This window comes from Sus scrofa, chromosome 15 (genome assembly GCF_000003025.6).
Source record: "Sus scrofa isolate TJ Tabasco breed Duroc chromosome 15, Sscrofa11.1, whole genome shotgun sequence".
NCBI lineage: Eukaryota > Metazoa > Chordata > Mammalia > Artiodactyla > Suidae > Sus > Sus scrofa.
In genome coordinates this window covers 55,625,767-55,643,787 of record NC_010457.5, presented here as the reverse complement: position 1 = coordinate 55,643,787, position 18,021 = coordinate 55,625,767, and the positions used below count along the sequence as shown (strand labels likewise).

General features: G+C 35.2%; 1 protein-coding gene across 1 annotated transcript in view; it reads left to right on the top strand.

Annotated features, from left to right (window-relative positions):
* The window catches only part of TNKS (tankyrase), a 167,671-nt gene that overhangs the window by 37,757 nt on the left and 111,893 nt on the right, over nucleotides 1-18,021 (top strand). Inside the window, exon 3 of the mRNA XM_003133396.5 lies at nucleotides 4,004-4,099. Coding sequence (XP_003133444.2) covers nucleotides 4,004-4,099 — 96 coding nt within the window. The remainder of the gene's footprint in view (nucleotides 1-4,003; nucleotides 4,100-18,021) is intronic.

Here is an 18,021-nt window from a genome sequence, read left to right as displayed (position 1 = left end):
TGGGTTAACGATCCGGCGTTGCCGTGAGCTGTGGTGTAGGTTGCAGACGCGGCTCGGATCCTGCGTTGCTGTGGCTCTGGCATAGGCCGGAGTCTACAGCTCCGATTCAACCCCTAGCCTGGGAACCTCCATATGCCGCGGGAGTGGCCCAAGAAATAGCAACAACAACAACAACATTAAAAAAAAAAAAAGTCCCACACAACTCTCTACAGAAGATAGTGTGAAACTGAAATATGACTTGAGAAATTGCTTGGGAAGTAGTTTGGGATGTTTTGATATCTATCCTACAACTTTCATTGATCATGGACTCCGCTTTTGGTTTGTTTTTACTAGATAAAGTGTTAGGATAAATACTTTTTTTTTTTTTTTTTTTAAGATTTTAGATCTTAATGCCATAGGTCTTAGGCTCTAACTCTAAAAGGATTATTAGGGATTTGAGGCCCCCTAGATATCTAGACATCATCTGTAGTCTAGTCATATGTAATCAGCTACTTCAGTTTATAGACCTGAGAACTGAGACCCAGAAAATTTTGTATGTGTGTTAGGCTCAGTACTTCTCAAACTGTCTGTGGTCAAGGACCAGTTTCTTTCTTCCTCAATGCATGGCAGAGCAATAATTTTGTAAACTACAATAAAGATGAGGTACTGGAAAAAGTAATTTTAAAATGACATACACAGTTTTAAATGCTTCCTCCTAATTTCTGTGGTTATCTCAATGTATTACAGGGAGTTCTAGGACTAGAACAGTTCATAGACCACACTTTGTCTCTGCCCAAGGTCAAGACTGGCAAACTATGACTGTGGGCCAAATCCAGCTCACCCCTTGTTTTTTGTATGTTCTGTAAGATAATTATTTTTACATTTTAAATGATTTTTTAAAAGCTCAGAATAATATTTTCTGATAATGATAATTATACAGAATTCAAATTTTAATAAAATTTTGTTGGAGCAGAGCCTCACATGTGCCTTTAAATATTGTCTGTGGCTGTTTTTCCTGTTATGATGGGGTTGAGGCAAGGCTGAGTAGTTGACAGAGACCAAATGGTCTACAAAGCCTAATTATATTTACTCTCCGGGCCTTTACAGACAAAATTATGATCTGAAGGTTTGGCTCTAGGACAAATCATTGAGTTGGCAGTGGTAGAGTTGAGAATACAAATAGGGTCTACATTTTAAAATGTGCTTTTTAAAAACTTGTTATTGGACTATGGTTGACTTCACAATGTTGTATTAGTTTCAGCTGTGCAGCAAAGGGAATCTGTTATATAAATATATCTATGTCCTTTCTTTTTTCCCCGTGTAGGTTGTTAGAAACTATTGAGTAGGTCCCCCTGTGCTATACAGCATTATTATTAACTCATATGTATTATCAGACTCTTGTGCTTAGTACTCTTGATGAAAATTTTTGTTCTCATTTAAATTTCCCCAATGTTGTCCTTTTATAAAAAGGTAAGTTTAGATCCCTTCTGGTCTAGTTAGAGATACCTTTATTGCTTCTGAGACTTGTGGGGTTTTTACACATATCTGGTCAATTAAAATGTTTGAATATTTTCTGGAGTTCCCGTCGTGGCGCAGTGGTTAACGAATCCGACTAGGAACCATGAGGTTGCGGGTTCGGTCCCTGCCCTTGCTCAGTGGGTTAACGATCCGGCGTTGCCGTGAGCTGTGGTGTAGGTTGCAGATGCGGCTGGGATCCCTTGTTGCTGTGGCTCTGGCGTAGGCCGGTAGCTACAGCTCCGATTCAACCCCTAGCCTGGGAACCTCCATATGCCGAGGGAGCGGCCCAAGAAATAGCAACAACAACAAAAGACAAAAAAAAAAAATGTTTGAATATTTTCTAACATGGATTTTGTTATCAGCATCTGGTTTAGAAAATTCAGCAGCTTCTTCCATGTTGCTAGATTACTCTGCAGTGATGTTTCTGTGAGTTCAGGTCCAATGAATGAGATGTGTATGGCTCAAAAATGTTTAGAAAACATATTTCTAGTAAAAAGTTTACTCCTTTAAATGTCAACTGAAACAAAGCAAAACTGCAATTAAACTGTAATGGCAGATTTCTATTGCAAAATAGCAAAGATATAATAGGTGAAAGTTGATGTTTTAGGTGATTTTGGGAGGAAAAGTAGGCTTTCAGTGTTTTGCCTTTACCAATCACTAAAGTAAAAGTTCCCATCATATTATTGTCAAGACTTGTTAAATTAACATATTCCTTTACTTCTTGTTTAAAGCTGATTCTGAAGTTCTCAAAGTGTGCAATTAAATACTCAGCTTTTCGTGGTAGCTGTTATTTCTTTGTTTTCCCATCCTTTGCTTGTGATCACTCAGCAACTCAATAAAGGTATAGCAATAGCTATTATCTTTACATTTGATACATGAGCCTGCTTCGTGATAAAGACCCTTGACAAGCCAAATCTTTATGTTGGGATTTCTTTATGGAATATGTATATACATATTAAATGTGCAAAAGCTTATTCATTTTGATGAAAGAGTAACTATAATTTGATATTATGTTACTTGGTATTTTATGCCACTTACTCTTGTCATTTTGTAAATATCTGGAAAAGAATTATGTTCATTGCTTATAGTAAAGGATGAAATAATATAAAAAGTCTTAGCAAAAATTTCCTGCATCTTCTCAAGCCATGGCTAGTTATTATTATCCCATGTCTGAAAGTACCCAAGGTTTAGTGCAAGAGATCCTGATGCACAGTGCCCCAGCAGCTGCATCCCAATTCTAGATAAGGCTGTTCCTTTGTACCCTATAATAAGGCCGTTGACTAGATGGCTTATGCGTTGAAGGGAGAGGAAGAGCTTTATAAACAGCAGGACTTATTATTTAGTAATATATGAGGATTGCATTGCAAATGTCAGATTCCAAAAGAATGTATGTACTTTAGCATGGGACTGTTAATGAATGGAAATTTGGGACTCATCAATAGTAATTAATAACATATCTTTAACCATATATTTGAATTTAATGTTTCTACTTTGTTTTAAATTTATGCTATAGAATATTGCTAAATGGTAACAAGTCCTGTTCTCTACAGGAGTACACAAAATCTTGTATTAGATTTCAACTGTTAGAATAACTTGTAATTGAACCTTGCTAATTGGATTAGTTTTTAATATATGTATTAGTTTAACCATTGGTTGGCAACACCTGCCCTCCCCCTTACCCCTTCCCCATACATACCAGATGTAGTTGAGAAATATTTTGGATTTATTGTATCTGGATTTTACTTAAACAATGATTGTCTCTTTTGGGAGCCTACAAGTCTCAAAATTCTCTGTAGCTACTTGTTACCCAGTATAGCATGTGTGTGACATTCATTCCTCAGCATATATTATAGTGACTGAACTTATTCTAAAAATTTTTGATGGAAATAATTATTGTAGAAGACAGGTTTTTTGGGGTTTTTTGTTTTTTGTTTTGCAGCTCAGCTGCAAGGGACGAGTTGCATGCATCACTATGTCTGGTAAACTTCTTGGAAGCAAGCCAATATGTTCTGGTGAGTTTCCACATATGTAAGCAGTGAGCACTAAAAGGCTTGCACAGTATTACAACAATACTGAGACAAGGAAGCTGTGGGAAATTCAGCAGTGAAGCAGCGGCAGCAACAAGCAGCCACAGTGTAGTAAAGGCAAGGCAGGCTCACAGCCTGTTTCACAGCGTGAGGCAGCAAGCACACAGCTCCCCATCCTGCTGCCTGAAGGAGGCAAACCCAAACTGTCTGTTGCAAGATTTTTCTAGTTCTATGTTTATGATGTTAAGTCATGTGATAATACTGTACCATAAGTTGCCAACTTCGCTTTACTCTAGAGAGGAGCCTTTGCTGCAGTGCTTTTTTTTTCCCCCCTTTCTTTTTCTTTCTTCCTTTTTTTTCCCTTGAAAGAAAAAATTGTGCAATGTATGTTTATGCCTACACCATGCCAAGGCGACACTTACCAGTAAATAATCTTTGTATCCCTGAGGTAAGATACTGTTTCTGCTTTCCCTGCACAGTGCTGCTGCAGCACGGAGCGGATCCAAACATTCGGAACACCGATGGGAAGTCAGCCCTGGACCTGGCAGATCCTTCAGCAAAAGCTGTCCTTACAGGTAAGAAAACAGAGCTACCAGATTATTTTGTGTACTAGCTTGCTTTTATAAAAATCTTTATGCATTGTATTATATTTTTCTTTTTCTACTGATAAAAGCTCAGCAAATACATATGCCGTAATCTCTACTTTATTATTGATTTGTTATATTAACGGTTTCATTAATTGCTCTACTGTTGTAAGATAAGCAATAGGATTGCTTATTCTATTTAGGATTTCTGTGAATTATAGCATTAAGTGATAACGTAATTATTCATCATGTTAGCCTTTTTTATGGTTTAGACTGTAATTTCCTATATCTCATCGTCTCAGTTGATTCTTTTGAAGACCTTCATTACTGAGCAAGCAAGGGCATTTGTATTACTTTATGAAAGTAGTTTTGACCGGAAAGACAACCTGCTGCCTTGCTGCTTAGATCAATAGTTAAATAAAATATGATGCCTTGTCCTCCCTTGTTTGTATTTTTTTATCATCATCTTCTCCCTTTCACCATGATAGCTAAGTACTTTTTAACTAAGGCAGTGGATTACCTTTTACCTCAGATAATGAAAATTTTGGCTTAAGTATTGGTTTTATTAAGGCAGAACCAGCAAAGAGGAAATGCTAGAACAGGAAGGCTCTCTCAATAACAATATAGGAAATAATGCTATAAGTGATGTAATATTCAGCAGCCGTTTTCATTGATCTTCATTCGCAAAATGCTGCATTGGATCTATTTTCATTTTTATTCTTAGCATCGGAGTTCTGCTGCCTTTGCCTTCTTTTACTTAACTGACCTTTGTAATTTGGAGCCTCTTTGTCACTGCAGTGCTAACAGTGTTGTTTTAGGTTGTATGAAAGTAAGACTTTTTGCTTCCTTTTGAATATGTCTAGATTTAAGGAAAATAAATCTTTTGTTCACTTTTGAGTTTAGAGTCCAGAATCTTTATTAACAAAGATTCTGAGGTAAATGGAAAACATCTATTTACAGAAAGCTTTGAAAATATGTGGAATCTTTGCTTAATTACTCTGTATGGAAGACAACTTCCCAAGTGTTAAAATTAATATAATCTCTGCTAAATCAGAGTAATCTGATTGATCTAAATTAATAAAAGATTAGGTGATTTGGTTGCCGAATCAAGATAACATACTCTAGAGGAATACAACCATTTAAACCAGTATAGATATGGTGAAATTTAAATATAACTGTAAAGTTTTAAATAATGATATAAAAATCTATAGCCTCAGCTCTGGTGCTTAGGTTCTGCAGCCTTTCGGTCTCTTCTTTTAACAGAGCCCTGGGCAACGGTTGCATCCTTGGAGTGGTCTCTGACCAAAGGAGAAATACCATTCATAGTGATGGAGGGATGTTGTAAATACCACCAAGATTGTCTCTATATCTATGCCCTCCCTCTGACCTTTCCTTCTCTTCAACCCTCAATGCCTGTCTTGTCCATTTGTCAGATTTGTTCATTTTGTTCATTTAATGCAACACTGCTTTTAGATCCATTTTCACTTTTTTAAAACATAAAGTTTAAATTAAGTTATTAACAACAAGAAGCTACTTTTTAATCTGAAAATAATTTCAGGGGAGATTATATTGGCTCTTGTTAGTATGGGAAAGAAACTTGGCAGAATAACTCATGGAAACTGAAGATTCCTGAAGGACGGAGACCATGTCTATTAAACTTGATTTGAAATGCACTTAACTCTGTACTTTGCTTAGACAGAAAAATACTACATTTTTCTTGGTCATAATACTGAGTTCATTAATTGTCTTTTTTCAAGAATATGCTTTCTTGGGCATGACATACAACTTTTCAGGTATGATTTGAAAGAAAAACATTCTAGTGGATAACATCTGTGGAAAATAAATGCTTGTGGTATTTATACATTCATGTTATATAATGCAGTGAAATATATTCCAAAATGTTTTTATGCCTGTGCAGGTTCACTTCTAAGCAGTTTTTTCTGATGGAATTATGGTTGGAAGTATTATTTCCACATCTAAATTTAAAAGATTAAGTATTGATAAAGAAAATAATTGTTTGAAAAGAATACCTTAATTTAGAGTTATTAGAGATTATTCTGGGTGATGTGTCATTCTTTATTTTTATGCCAAATGTAGTTGTAGTACCATTACTTACTTTGAGTTTCTGTTCTTAATTTTTTTCCTCTTTGGGAATTTAATTGCCAAGATAACTTTCCAATATTTTTCATGTTACTACTTTTGTCCATTAGCCAAAACTGTGTATAGATATTGCATATTCCTTAATGGAAATAAACAAAGTGACAGTCTGTTTTACTGAATATTTTAGTTATCAGTAACTAATAACCTGGTCTGCATAAAGAATGCATGGATTTTTGCAGAGCTATATAAAACAACTTACCCTTAATTTTACAACTGAGGAATCCCAGCATATAGGCATTTGTTTTGGATAGTGCACTTAGGTTATTTTAAAGAGAGTAATTAATTGGAAAGATGCATTAAGCTATTTGCTGAATTATTGTGTCTAGTAAATGATACATGTAGAAGACTGAAGGTTTTTTGTTTGACTCTGAAGTTCTGGGCAGCCAGCTGAAAGTCTTAGAGGTGGTTTTGTTTATTTTATTTTATTTTTTTAGGAAACAAGGATAGGAATCTAAAGTCTAAAGAAGCCTGTGGAAATTTCACTGAAGACCAGTTTTGGTGTGTTATGATTGTGGATTTTTAAAAAATTTATTTATTTTGATCTTTTTTCTAGTTATAAAAAAATACATTGTAGAAGTTAAGACAAATAGGAAAAATATGAAAAAAGAAAAATTATTCCTTATTCTACCACAGAGAGAACATTTTGATATATTCCATTTATAAGCTTTTTTTCTTTGCAAACAGCCCCCACACTCTTCTTTCTCTTTAATGAGATCAGCCTTGTACATTTCATATTGCTTAATAATCTTTTTTTTTTTTTTAAGAATTTAGTTATGTGAATATTCCCAAAAGGCATTAAGGGTTCTTTTGCAGCAGGGTATCCTATGGATAGATTTTAGTGTTTACCATTTAGGTAGATCGTTTTTATCCTTTATTTTTCCTTGTGAAGTTAGAGGTATTTTATTAATTCCGTTGGAACAATGCTTCTTTACCATATTCATTCTTAGCATCCATAAACATGTTGCATCTTTCTGTTCCTGATTGAAGTATGTGAGGATTTGGAGAATGAGGAGCTTCCCTTTTAAAGGGCTGTACTGCCTGCGATGTTATTTTGTGAGAGCTACATGTAAGTTAAAGGTGACAAAGTAGGTGTTCATTGAAAGGAATAAATATGTAGGAGTATTTGTTAATCATGTCAAGGGGATTCTGTGGGGTGCAGTGGGAAGTTGGGTCATAAGAAGAGGTGACAGCAGATTGAGGCTGAGAGTTTGGGAAAGGATAGATAGCCAAAGGAGAGTTCTTGTTGGCAGAACTGAGGATGACAGGGGTATAAAGTGAGTGAGTTTAGGTGGTCCCAAGGTTGCCAAAGTAATTCGTCTCAGCAGTTTCCTAGTAGATTTAGGAGTAGGAATAAGGAAGAGGAGTATATTTGCACCATCTTGTCTCAAGAATAAACTTCAATCTGGATTCATTGCACTTCTGAGGAAATTCTAATCTCTGATTGATGGGCTGGCTCCTAGTCCTTCCAGAAAGGGTTAGCTGTGGCTCAGGCTAAGAGGCAGTGTTGAGGGGTCATCTGTGTGCCTGCTGAGCCTAGTGTGTTAAATCAAAGTCTATCTGGAATCCTGTCCCTTTGTTATTGTTATTGTTGTTCTCCTCCACTGCTTTCTACTGCTTTTCAGATAAAACAATAACCTTCAGCATGATCAGTGAAGACTTAAGTGATCTGGACCCTGCCTCTGTATGTTTGACTGCTAGGTTTTGCAGTTCTTTTTTAGGATTCCTTTCTTTTTCTCAAGGTTTGAAAGCAATCTGTCAGTAATTCAGGTCTGCCACACTTTCAAATCCCCAATTCAGCCATTTCTTACCAGCTTCACTGTTCTAGCCCTAGTATACATCCTTCATGACAGCAGTTAGTTTCATAATGGGTCTCCCTGCCTCCACTTATACATCACTCAGTTCTCACTGTAGCTGGAGTGGACTTTGTAAAACATCAGTCAGAACTATGATTAGAAAACTCATTAACATATTCTCATTACCCCTGAATAAAATCCAAACTTGAACCATAGGCTGCTATGATCTGGCCCCTGCCTTGCATTATCTCTGATCTTCTATTCTATTTTCCCTTGAGCTCTTTGTTTCAACTACAGCTGGATGCATGCTGTTCCTCAAACAGATGAAGCCCCTTTTTTTTGTGTCCGGACCAACACATCCTCTTTACTACAACTGGAACACTGCCCTTGAACTTCACATTGTTTATCAGTCAAATCTCCATTCAGATGTTTACTCCTCAGAGAAGCCTTCTTGTCGTCAAACCCATTATCTTACTTTATTTTCCTGATGGACTTATTACTTTATTTTCCTTGTGGATATCTGAAATTGCAGTATTTTGTTGTTATTCTTTTGCCTCAACAGAATGAAAGCTTCACAAGGATTTGGGCTCTTTTCTGTCCTGTTCACTTCATTGTGCCCAGGACTTGGATGAGTACATGAAACTGACTGAATAAACAAATACATCTAGGGTTTGATTACTGATAACTGAGGGCAGCATATTTTCCAGGTCCTACGAGGACTCAATAACTATTATTTCACTCTCATGCCATATTATAATAATCTTATTACATTTTCTATTTCCTAAAAAGTGTTTTGAATTGCCTTGTAGTCATGTATACCTCTTAAAACATAGTTCATTAAAGTTTTTTTTAAATTGGTATGATGAGTAAAGTATGTACTCAGCCTTTTATCAACAGATTTCATGGATAGCTCCTTTGATTGAGAATATTCTAATTTTGGAACCATCAAAATTCCTGCAGCTGTCACATCAGACTTCCAGATGTCAAACCAGGGCCTAATTCTTACTCTTTTCTTTTGGTTATTGTTTTGTTAATGGGCTGTCTTGCATATTAGCTATACTGCAGTGTAGCATATTGCATTTCTTGTGTAATACATTTTTACTATCAGCCTACATGATTGAAGACAGATTTCTCATGTTCTTAATTTGAATTTAAGGAATTATTTTTATCAATTATTAGAAAGTCTCATAGCTCAATGTACCTCCTAGAAAATAAACCGTAAAAAGAGATTCCTTACTTGTAAAGAAAAGCTGTGTTTATCCACTTCAATTTTATTAGGTTAAAATTATTAACATGAATTATTGATTTAAAAAAAATTCCCTTTAGTGTTAGAGCAGGAAACATAAAACTTTTCAAGTGAAATGAAACAGTGTGAATACTCATTTTAAAGATATGCTGAAAATGTGAATCCCTTAAGTAATTGTTAAGAAAATTTTAGTAATGGTTTGATCTGTCTACAGTTTTGGACATGAGCAAGAAAATTTAAGATTTTGTTATTAAAACTGATTGAACACTTGTTTGAAACCTTAAAAATATGAAAAATAATTTAGTAGAGGAATATAAAAGTAGTACCTTTTTAAAAAGGCTATATCTGACATAGGTCATTGTGATTTAAATTTCAAATTGTTATTTGCACCTTGAACAAACAGGTCAGATGTTACCCTGAAGCTAGTTAATTTCATCTTTTTAGCACCTGTTTAATTTGTTTAGTAGTTTTTATTGAATTGTCTTTTAGATTACTTGCAGCAAGCCACACTTGTTTTTGGAAGTTAGCTTCATGTAAAATAGAGTAGTAATAGCAGCCGACAACTCCTAAGTACTTCTATGAGCCAACACTCTTCTAAGGTCATTGAATCCTCACAGCAACACCAGCAGATAGATATTATCATTGTACCTATTTTTACAGTAGAGGTTAAGTTACTTTTACAAGTTCACCGTCCTTAAGGGAAATTTTAGGGATTTGAACTCAAGCAGTTTGGCTGCAGAGTTGGTGGTATTGTATATGCAGATTAAGATTTTTTACCTACTGATTCATTTAGAAGGATGTGGTTATTATAAAACATTTAAAAATTAGACTGACCCATGCGTTCAGGGCTTAAATTCCATCTGTCAATATGTTTCTCTGCTTTCTTAGCTTAAAGATTGTTCCTTTCAAAAAAAACTTACCTGATTAATATTACCTGGAAGATTTATAATTGTATTGTTATAATTAAATGAATTACTTGGGTAATAAATTGATTTAACAAACATTATAAATGCTGTTCTTAAGTTTTTGCTCTCTAGGCAGTAGGCTTGAATATTTTAAGTATTAAGAAAACAATATTTAGATTCTATAAGGAAAGATGTAATAATCAAAATGTTTGAACTATTCATAGATAGAAGGCAGTTCAAATAAAGTGACTAAGCTTTACATGGGTTACAGGCAGTTAGACATAAATGTATGGAGTGGGAGAGAATAGAAACTTTCTGTCTAGATAACACAGAATTCTAGTATTTCAACCTCTTCCCATCAAACTTTGTGTAATTAAAACCACAAGCCTACATTATTACAACCAAGAGTAATTTTTCAACTAATCAAAAATTACATATTTCTGAAGTATAATAACTTGTTAGTACATACATTGAGAGCAGCTATCATTTTCTCCAGTAAACTGTATCAACCTTATATTGTTTTCATTGCAGTTTATATTAGAGCTTCAACTACAAATTGCTATTGTAAATGATTCTTTTAAAATTTCTTATAACTACTGCTAAATATTCACTTTCTTAAATAGCACATATGATGTTAGAATTCTTTAATGCTTTAATATTATAAGGGTTAATAACTCTGTCCTTTAAATTTTTGTTAAGCATTTATTTTGACATAAGTATAGATTCACATGCAGTTGTAAGCCCCCTGTACCCTCTGTATTATTTTCCTTCAGTGGTAACATCTTGAAAAACCGTAGTATAGTGTCAAGACCAGCATATTGACAGTGATGTACCCAAGATACAGAACACTTCCATTACCAGAGATATTGTTCTCTAGTTTACCCTACATGTAACATCTTTATCAATTTTGGTATTAGGATCATGCTAGCTTCATGGAATAAGTTAAGAAGTGTTCCATCTGCTTTTATTTTCTGAATGAGATTGTTTTCTGAAAGAGATTACTTCTTTTACCAATGTTTGGTAGAATTCACCAATGAAACCATCTGGGGCTCATACTTTCTTTTTTTGGAAGATTATTATTGATTCAATTTCTTTGATAGGTACAGAGCTATTAGGCCATATGTTTTTCCTTGTGTGAGTTTTGGTAGTTTATGTCTTTCAAGGAATTTCATCTAATCTGTCAGATTTCTGTGTATAGAGTTGTTTGTAGTTTTCTTTTGTTAGACAGCTTTTAATATCTGCAGGATCTGTAGTGATATTCCGTTTCATTCCTGATAATTTGTAATTTGTGTTTTTCTCTTTGATATTAGCATTGTCTAGAAGTTTTTCAGTTTTATTGACCTTTTCTAAGAACCGAATCATTGTTTCATTGATTTGTTTTTTCTCTTTTTGATTAGATTAATTTGTTCTTATGTTTATTATTTTCTTCTGCTTACTTTGGGCTTATTTCAGTCCTTTTCTATGTTCTTGAGGTGGTAGTTTAGAAAACCGATTTGAGGTTTTTCCTCTTTTGTAATGTATGCATTTAGTACTATAATTTTCCCTATAAGTACTTTAGCTGTAACCTACAAATTTTGATATGTTCTATTTTCATTTTCATTCAATTCAATGTATTCTTTTTAAATTCTCTGAGACTTCCTCATTAACCCATGTTTAGTAGATGTATTTTGTCTAGAATCCAAGTGTTTGTTGATTTTTTTATGTTTTTGATATACCTTCTAATTTGATTCCATTGCAATTGAACAACACATGTTATGTTTTTAGTTCTTTTCATTAAAAATTTTTTGTTTTGTGGGCTATTTTTGTATATGCTCAATGGGCATATAACAAGAATAATGTGCTTTGGCTGTTGTTGGATCAAGTGTTCTATATATAAATGTTCCATCCTGTTGGTTGTTGGTGTTATTGAGTTCTCTGTCCTTGATGATTTTACCCCCACCTGGTCTTGACTGACATCAGAGGAGGAGTGACTTCATTAATGTTGGGCTGTAGTGAAAGTTTGTGATAGTCTGTGGTCTCCATAGACACTGTGGTGAGGAGGGGCTAATTATTACCTGGCAGAAATGAAGTCTTGGTTCCTAATGAGCTTGCAAACTTAGGCTTATCACAAGGCCTTTGCTTTATGACTAGGGGTAGAGTCACAGTTTTTTTTATTTTTATTTTTTAGGGTTTTTTTTGGGGGGGTCATTTTTGTTTTTTTGTGGTATTTGGCTGAAATAGACTGGTTATTGTCTAAAGGTTTTCTGTCATGCTAGACTGTCCCTTTCCCAGTCCTTTGGCTAGAGAGAGAGAGCAGGCTTTTGTTTGTCTGTACCTATTGACATTTTCTGGGTTGCTAATTTCTTTCGCTCTGAGGTCTGTATATATGGGGCAAAAAAGACTTGCGAACTCACCACCATGTCATTCTTGGGTACCAAGATTCCCTAACAAGTCTGCCACCTTCTCTCCACCATTGAGAGTCTTCTTATGTTTATTTTATAAATAATGCGATATCTGGGTTTTTTTAGGTGTACTTACTGGCAAGAATAGGGGAAAGTGTATCTATTTCATTTTCCTAGGAGTCTTGAAACTATTTTTGATCAGCTATTGCTGTTTGGAATCAGTTGTTACCCATATGGATACTCTGAGGATTTAAGCATTGAGTGTAGCTCAATAGGAATTTGGGTGGCATGCTTATTTTTCTAAATCTACCCTCTGATTAGAAACCTAGATTTAAGCAACTGTGAGTTATGAGGGGTAGGATTGGACTATCAGTACTCGTCACACAGTACTGCAGAGAACATAATTGTTTAATGCATTGGCTTTTTTAGCTGAATAAAAGGCAAAAGTATGATTTTTGTATTTACAGTTGAAATAATTGTGACTAAAAGTAAAAGTTATCAATAGCTTACTGCTTTATCAGTTGGTAACTGGTAGATATGCCCATAGTCCTTTCTTTCTTGATCTTTGTTCTGTGCTTTTCTTTAGTTCCATCTACGCTTTGACTCAGCCCTAAGGTTGGAGTAGCCCGGCAGCCAATATTTTCCTAATTTGTCTAATGTAGAAGAATCATTTTTCTAAAACTTAAAAAAGTCATTGAACATATGGCATAAGGTTTATTATTTAAAGAATGAGGTGTCCCTGAAAGGTGGAATAAGGGAATAATCGGCAATTATTTAGGATCAGAGAGGCTCTATAATTAAAGTAAGTAACTTAGTGCTGGAGAATTTACTCGTGAAATTTTTGCTGAATACCATCTTTTCCAGCTATACTCCAGCTTTGTAAGTATCCCTGTCTTACATTACTCATTCATAAGGCTGAGGAAACTGGAACAGGATATGATAATGCAAAAAATATAAGTTGACCTAAAGCAAAAACCTTCTTTGAACAGATACCACTTTTATGCGTGGCATTTTCTAGCAGAACTTGCCTTACACCTACATTTTCACACCTTCTAACATGCTGTTTAAGCAGATGTCAGTGGGGAACACGGACTAGCTAGTAGGAAGAAGCTAATGAGATGTGTATATACCCACTTGCTCAGGAATCAATTTAGTGAAGCTTTGGACTAGGTAGGAGGGTTGTTGCCGACCATAGAGGCTACAGTGCTCTTCTCAACCCTTTCCCCACTTTACAGAGGAAAAGGCATCCCTAGCAGCAGGTTAACAGCTATACTGCAAGACTGCAGCACTGGCTATACAGCACAGTCGCACAAACTTTTGGAATCAAGAAGGTCTGCATTAAAATCCCAGTCCTGCTACCTACCGCTTGTGTAAATGGAGAGTTACTTTGTGTTTCTAAGCCTCAGTTTCCTACATTTTTCGTTTCGAGAGTGCAGGTGGGATAATACCTACTTCTGGGATGGTATGCCGAATAAATTTTTTGAAAGCACTTAGTTAGTTCATGGATGTCATCAAGAGACTTTTGGAAACAGAACAGAACAAAACAGTGTTTTACTCTTAGACACCGAAGATTTCATTATTGGTGGTCATTGTACTTCTGAAAATATAAAGTTTCCTAAACTGAGCAACCAACCACATTAATAGAATGGGACAGGGAAGCAGAGGGGGGAGTCAGTCATTTGACAAATACGTGATTCTGTGTGGTGGGAATAAGTGAAGAGCAAAGCTCACTTCCTGAATACAGAGAGAGTAGATTGTATGCTATATTATGCTTGTTGATTTTTATCTTACAAGGACTTCATTAATGTGGTTTTTTTCAATCATTTTCCACCTTTTCAAAAGGATAAAGGAGAAGAATTGTATTATTAATAGAGTGAGTGACAAAAAAAGGCAAATAGCCAACTTATATGCTAACCCTTGAAATCTCTAAATGGCAGTTGTTTTTTTTTTAACTTCTTTTGGATCCTATTCACTACCGAAGTCGAAGCATTATTTTTCTAAATCATTATATTATTTTAACTCCACATGGGTGACCACTTAACATCTTAACTCTTTAGTTTCCTGGGCTACTTTTATCTACTGGTTTTTTTTAATCCTACTTTAGGATGGCAGTAGCAGAGACTAAGAGAAATAGACATGAAGTAGATTTTGAAGGTAAAACTAACAGAATTGAATATAGGACATGAGGACAAGAGAAGAATCAAGTGTAACTCGTGTTCTTAGCCTGAGCGACTAGGTAGATTATAGTGTTTTTTTCTTAAGAGAGGGAAAATGGGATTCAGGTTTGATGGGTGTGGCAGTGGGGTAGGAAATAAAGAATTCTTCATTGGCCATCTTAAATTTGAGATGTCTATTAAACAATTACGTTGTTTGCCACAAAGAATTCTCATTTAGACCAGGGCTAACCAAAATATATACGTCTGTAGGCAGGTTCCAGTGAGCTATTTGTTTCTGGCTTACAGTGGGATAAGGGACTTGCCCCAGAATACAAATCAGCTGCATTGCTAAGTACACCTTTAATTTAACTAACTTTTTTTTTTTTTAATATAGCAAGACTTCCTTATTACTTGGGGGAATAAGTAACAGTGGAGAAATCTGTTGATACCCTTAATGGAGAAGCAAAATTAATATAATCAATTACATGGACTATATAAGCTAAGTGAGAGTTGAATAAGCCTTGTGTGCTGGCAGATGTAACACCTGAGAAGGACATAACATCTCTCATGTTGTATTCTAGCCAGGGATGCATAACTAAATCTCAGGAGGAGACATTAGACAAATACAGATTTAGATGCATTCTAAAAAATAATTGGCTTGTATTTCTCAAAAATGTCAATGTCATGAAAGACAAAGGCTAGGAAATTATTTCAAATTAAAAGAGATTAAAGAGACATAACAACTAAATACAAAATCCATGATCCTGGACTGGGAGGGGGAAAATGTTATAGAGGATATTACTGGAACAATAACAAAATTGGCATGTGTACTCTCTGGTAGATAAGCATATTGTACCAATGTTAAATTTCCTGAATTTAATTACTGTACAGTGCTTACATAAGAAAAAATCCCTGTTTTTAGGAAATAGACACCGAAATAATAAAAGGCAAAGAGACATGATGTAACTTTTTGAGGTGATTCAGAAAAATTATTTATTGCACATACATACATACATAGAAATATAGAGGTGGAAGAAAGGATATAAAGCACATAGACAAAACTTTAAAAATTGGTAAGTGTGGGCACAGGTTGTACAGGAGTCCTCTGTACCTATTTTGAAGGTTTTCTCTGTGTTTGAACTTTCAAATGAAAAGAGTTTTTAGATGATCACTCTGTGCAAAAAAAAAAAAAGAATTTGGTTAATAAAGTATATGGTCACTGTACTATTTTTTCTACTTTGCAGCTTCACATAGTCTCATTTTTTGAATTTCTAGTGTTTAGGAAAAAAATTCAGTCTTTCTTCTTTTTCCTTTACATTTTACTTCTAATTGCATTGATATTCTTTTCTGTTTATTACTATCTCAAAATTAAATTCTTGTTTCTTTTCTATGAATAAAGGTCAATGTTTCCTTGCCTTGTTTTATATTAGAACACCATCTTATAGGCATTGTTAACTCCCCTTGTTTTTGGTCTTGTTCTGAAGAAAAGTGTTGAGCATTAAATTTGTTGAGATTACTTTGAAACAAATATTATCTGTACTCTTTTGTCCCGCCCACCCCCAAGAACACAATAGACTCAGTGTTCTTTTTTGGATGAGAGTATATTCACTGTCATTCTTTTTCTTTTTGCTTTTTTTTTTCTTTTGCTTTTTTAGGGCCACACCCACGGCCTATGGAGGTTCCCAGGCTAGGGGTCAAATCAGAGCTACAGCTACCTGCCTACGCCAGAGCCACAGCAATGCAGGATCCAAGCCACATCTGCAACCTACACCACAGCTCATGGCAATGCTGGATCCTTAACCCACTGAGCGAGGCTAGGGATCGAACCCACAACCTCATGGTTCCTAGTCAGATTCCTTTCTGCTGTGTCATGACAGGCACTAACACTGTCATTCTTTGAGGGTACATGACCTTAGCGGGCAGGACAGGGGTACAAACTAGTTCTGAGTAGCTTTTTAATCAAATTAACCTTCTTGTGCTTCTGTCTGTGATAGGTAGATAAGCAATATTTTCTTTTCTCAGGGAAAGGATCAGGTTTACCTAGAGTGTCAGTAACTTAGAGTATCTTAAAATTGTGTATTTGATTATCAGCCTCTGACAGCTTTAGAATTGCTAGACTTTTTTTGATGTGGACATTGAAAGTCATCTGAATTGATAGCCTGACAGAGCATAGAGAGGCATACAGAATCATATGCTGAAGTCTTTTTGAATGAAAGTAGAAAATGCACAGAGTAAAATGACTACAAGTATTATGTTTTATACTTGGGAATTTCTCTTAAAAGGAGTAGTTATTAGATTAATTAGACAGGAAATCAGTGGTAGATAATAAATGCTTTATAAATAGGCTGTCCTTTGATTTGTGGGTTATCAGAACTTCATCATCTCCAGTTGGTATCATATTTCTTTTATTTTTTTCTGAGGAGGAGTGACAGTCTGTGTATCAGTTTGTATTTATGTTCTTTCCCTCACAGTTTTTCTTTTGGGGAAAAATTCATTGCTCTTTATAATTCTAGTTCTATGTATTTGGCTTCAGTGTTTGGAACTAGGCTCCAGGTGAGTGAAGAAGCATCTTTTTTCTGTATCGATGTTCTGATCTTTCCATATGTTGTTTTTCTATTATTCCATTAACCCTCCATTGCACTGAAAGTGAATATATTGCTTATGACAGGACATAAAAATGACTCTTGTTTTTAAGACGTTATTAGAATGCCAGCAGCAGTAACAGACAGATGTGGGAGAGTATCCTTTTCTCCAGAAGAGTAAGCGATTTTGTGAACTCATTTGCAAAATAAGTCTTCTTTCATTTTTAAAACATAACAAGGGAAAATAAAATAACTGCTTGCCTATATTCTTTGTAAAACAAAAACAAAAACGTGCCAAGTAAGAATTATTAATGATGGTTTATAGAAGAAAAGCCTGGCCAGAATGTAGAAAGAATAGAAAGTCAGTTGAGAATGGAAGCACTCTTTTCATGCTTTATGCCTGGTACCATCATACCAGAGTTTATGATTTTATGCATTCCTTTCTCTTAAGGATATCTTTTTATACATACTCTTCTTGATATTTCACTTTTTTTTTTTCTTTTTTTGTCTTTTGTCTTTTTAGGACCGTACCCATGGCATATGGAGGGTCCCAGGCTAGGGGTCAAATTGGAGCTACAGCTGCCAGCCTATACCACAGCCACAGCAATACCAGATTTGAGCTGCATCTGTGACCTACACCACAGCTCACAGCAAGGACAGGGATCGAACCCTGCAACCTCATGGTTACTG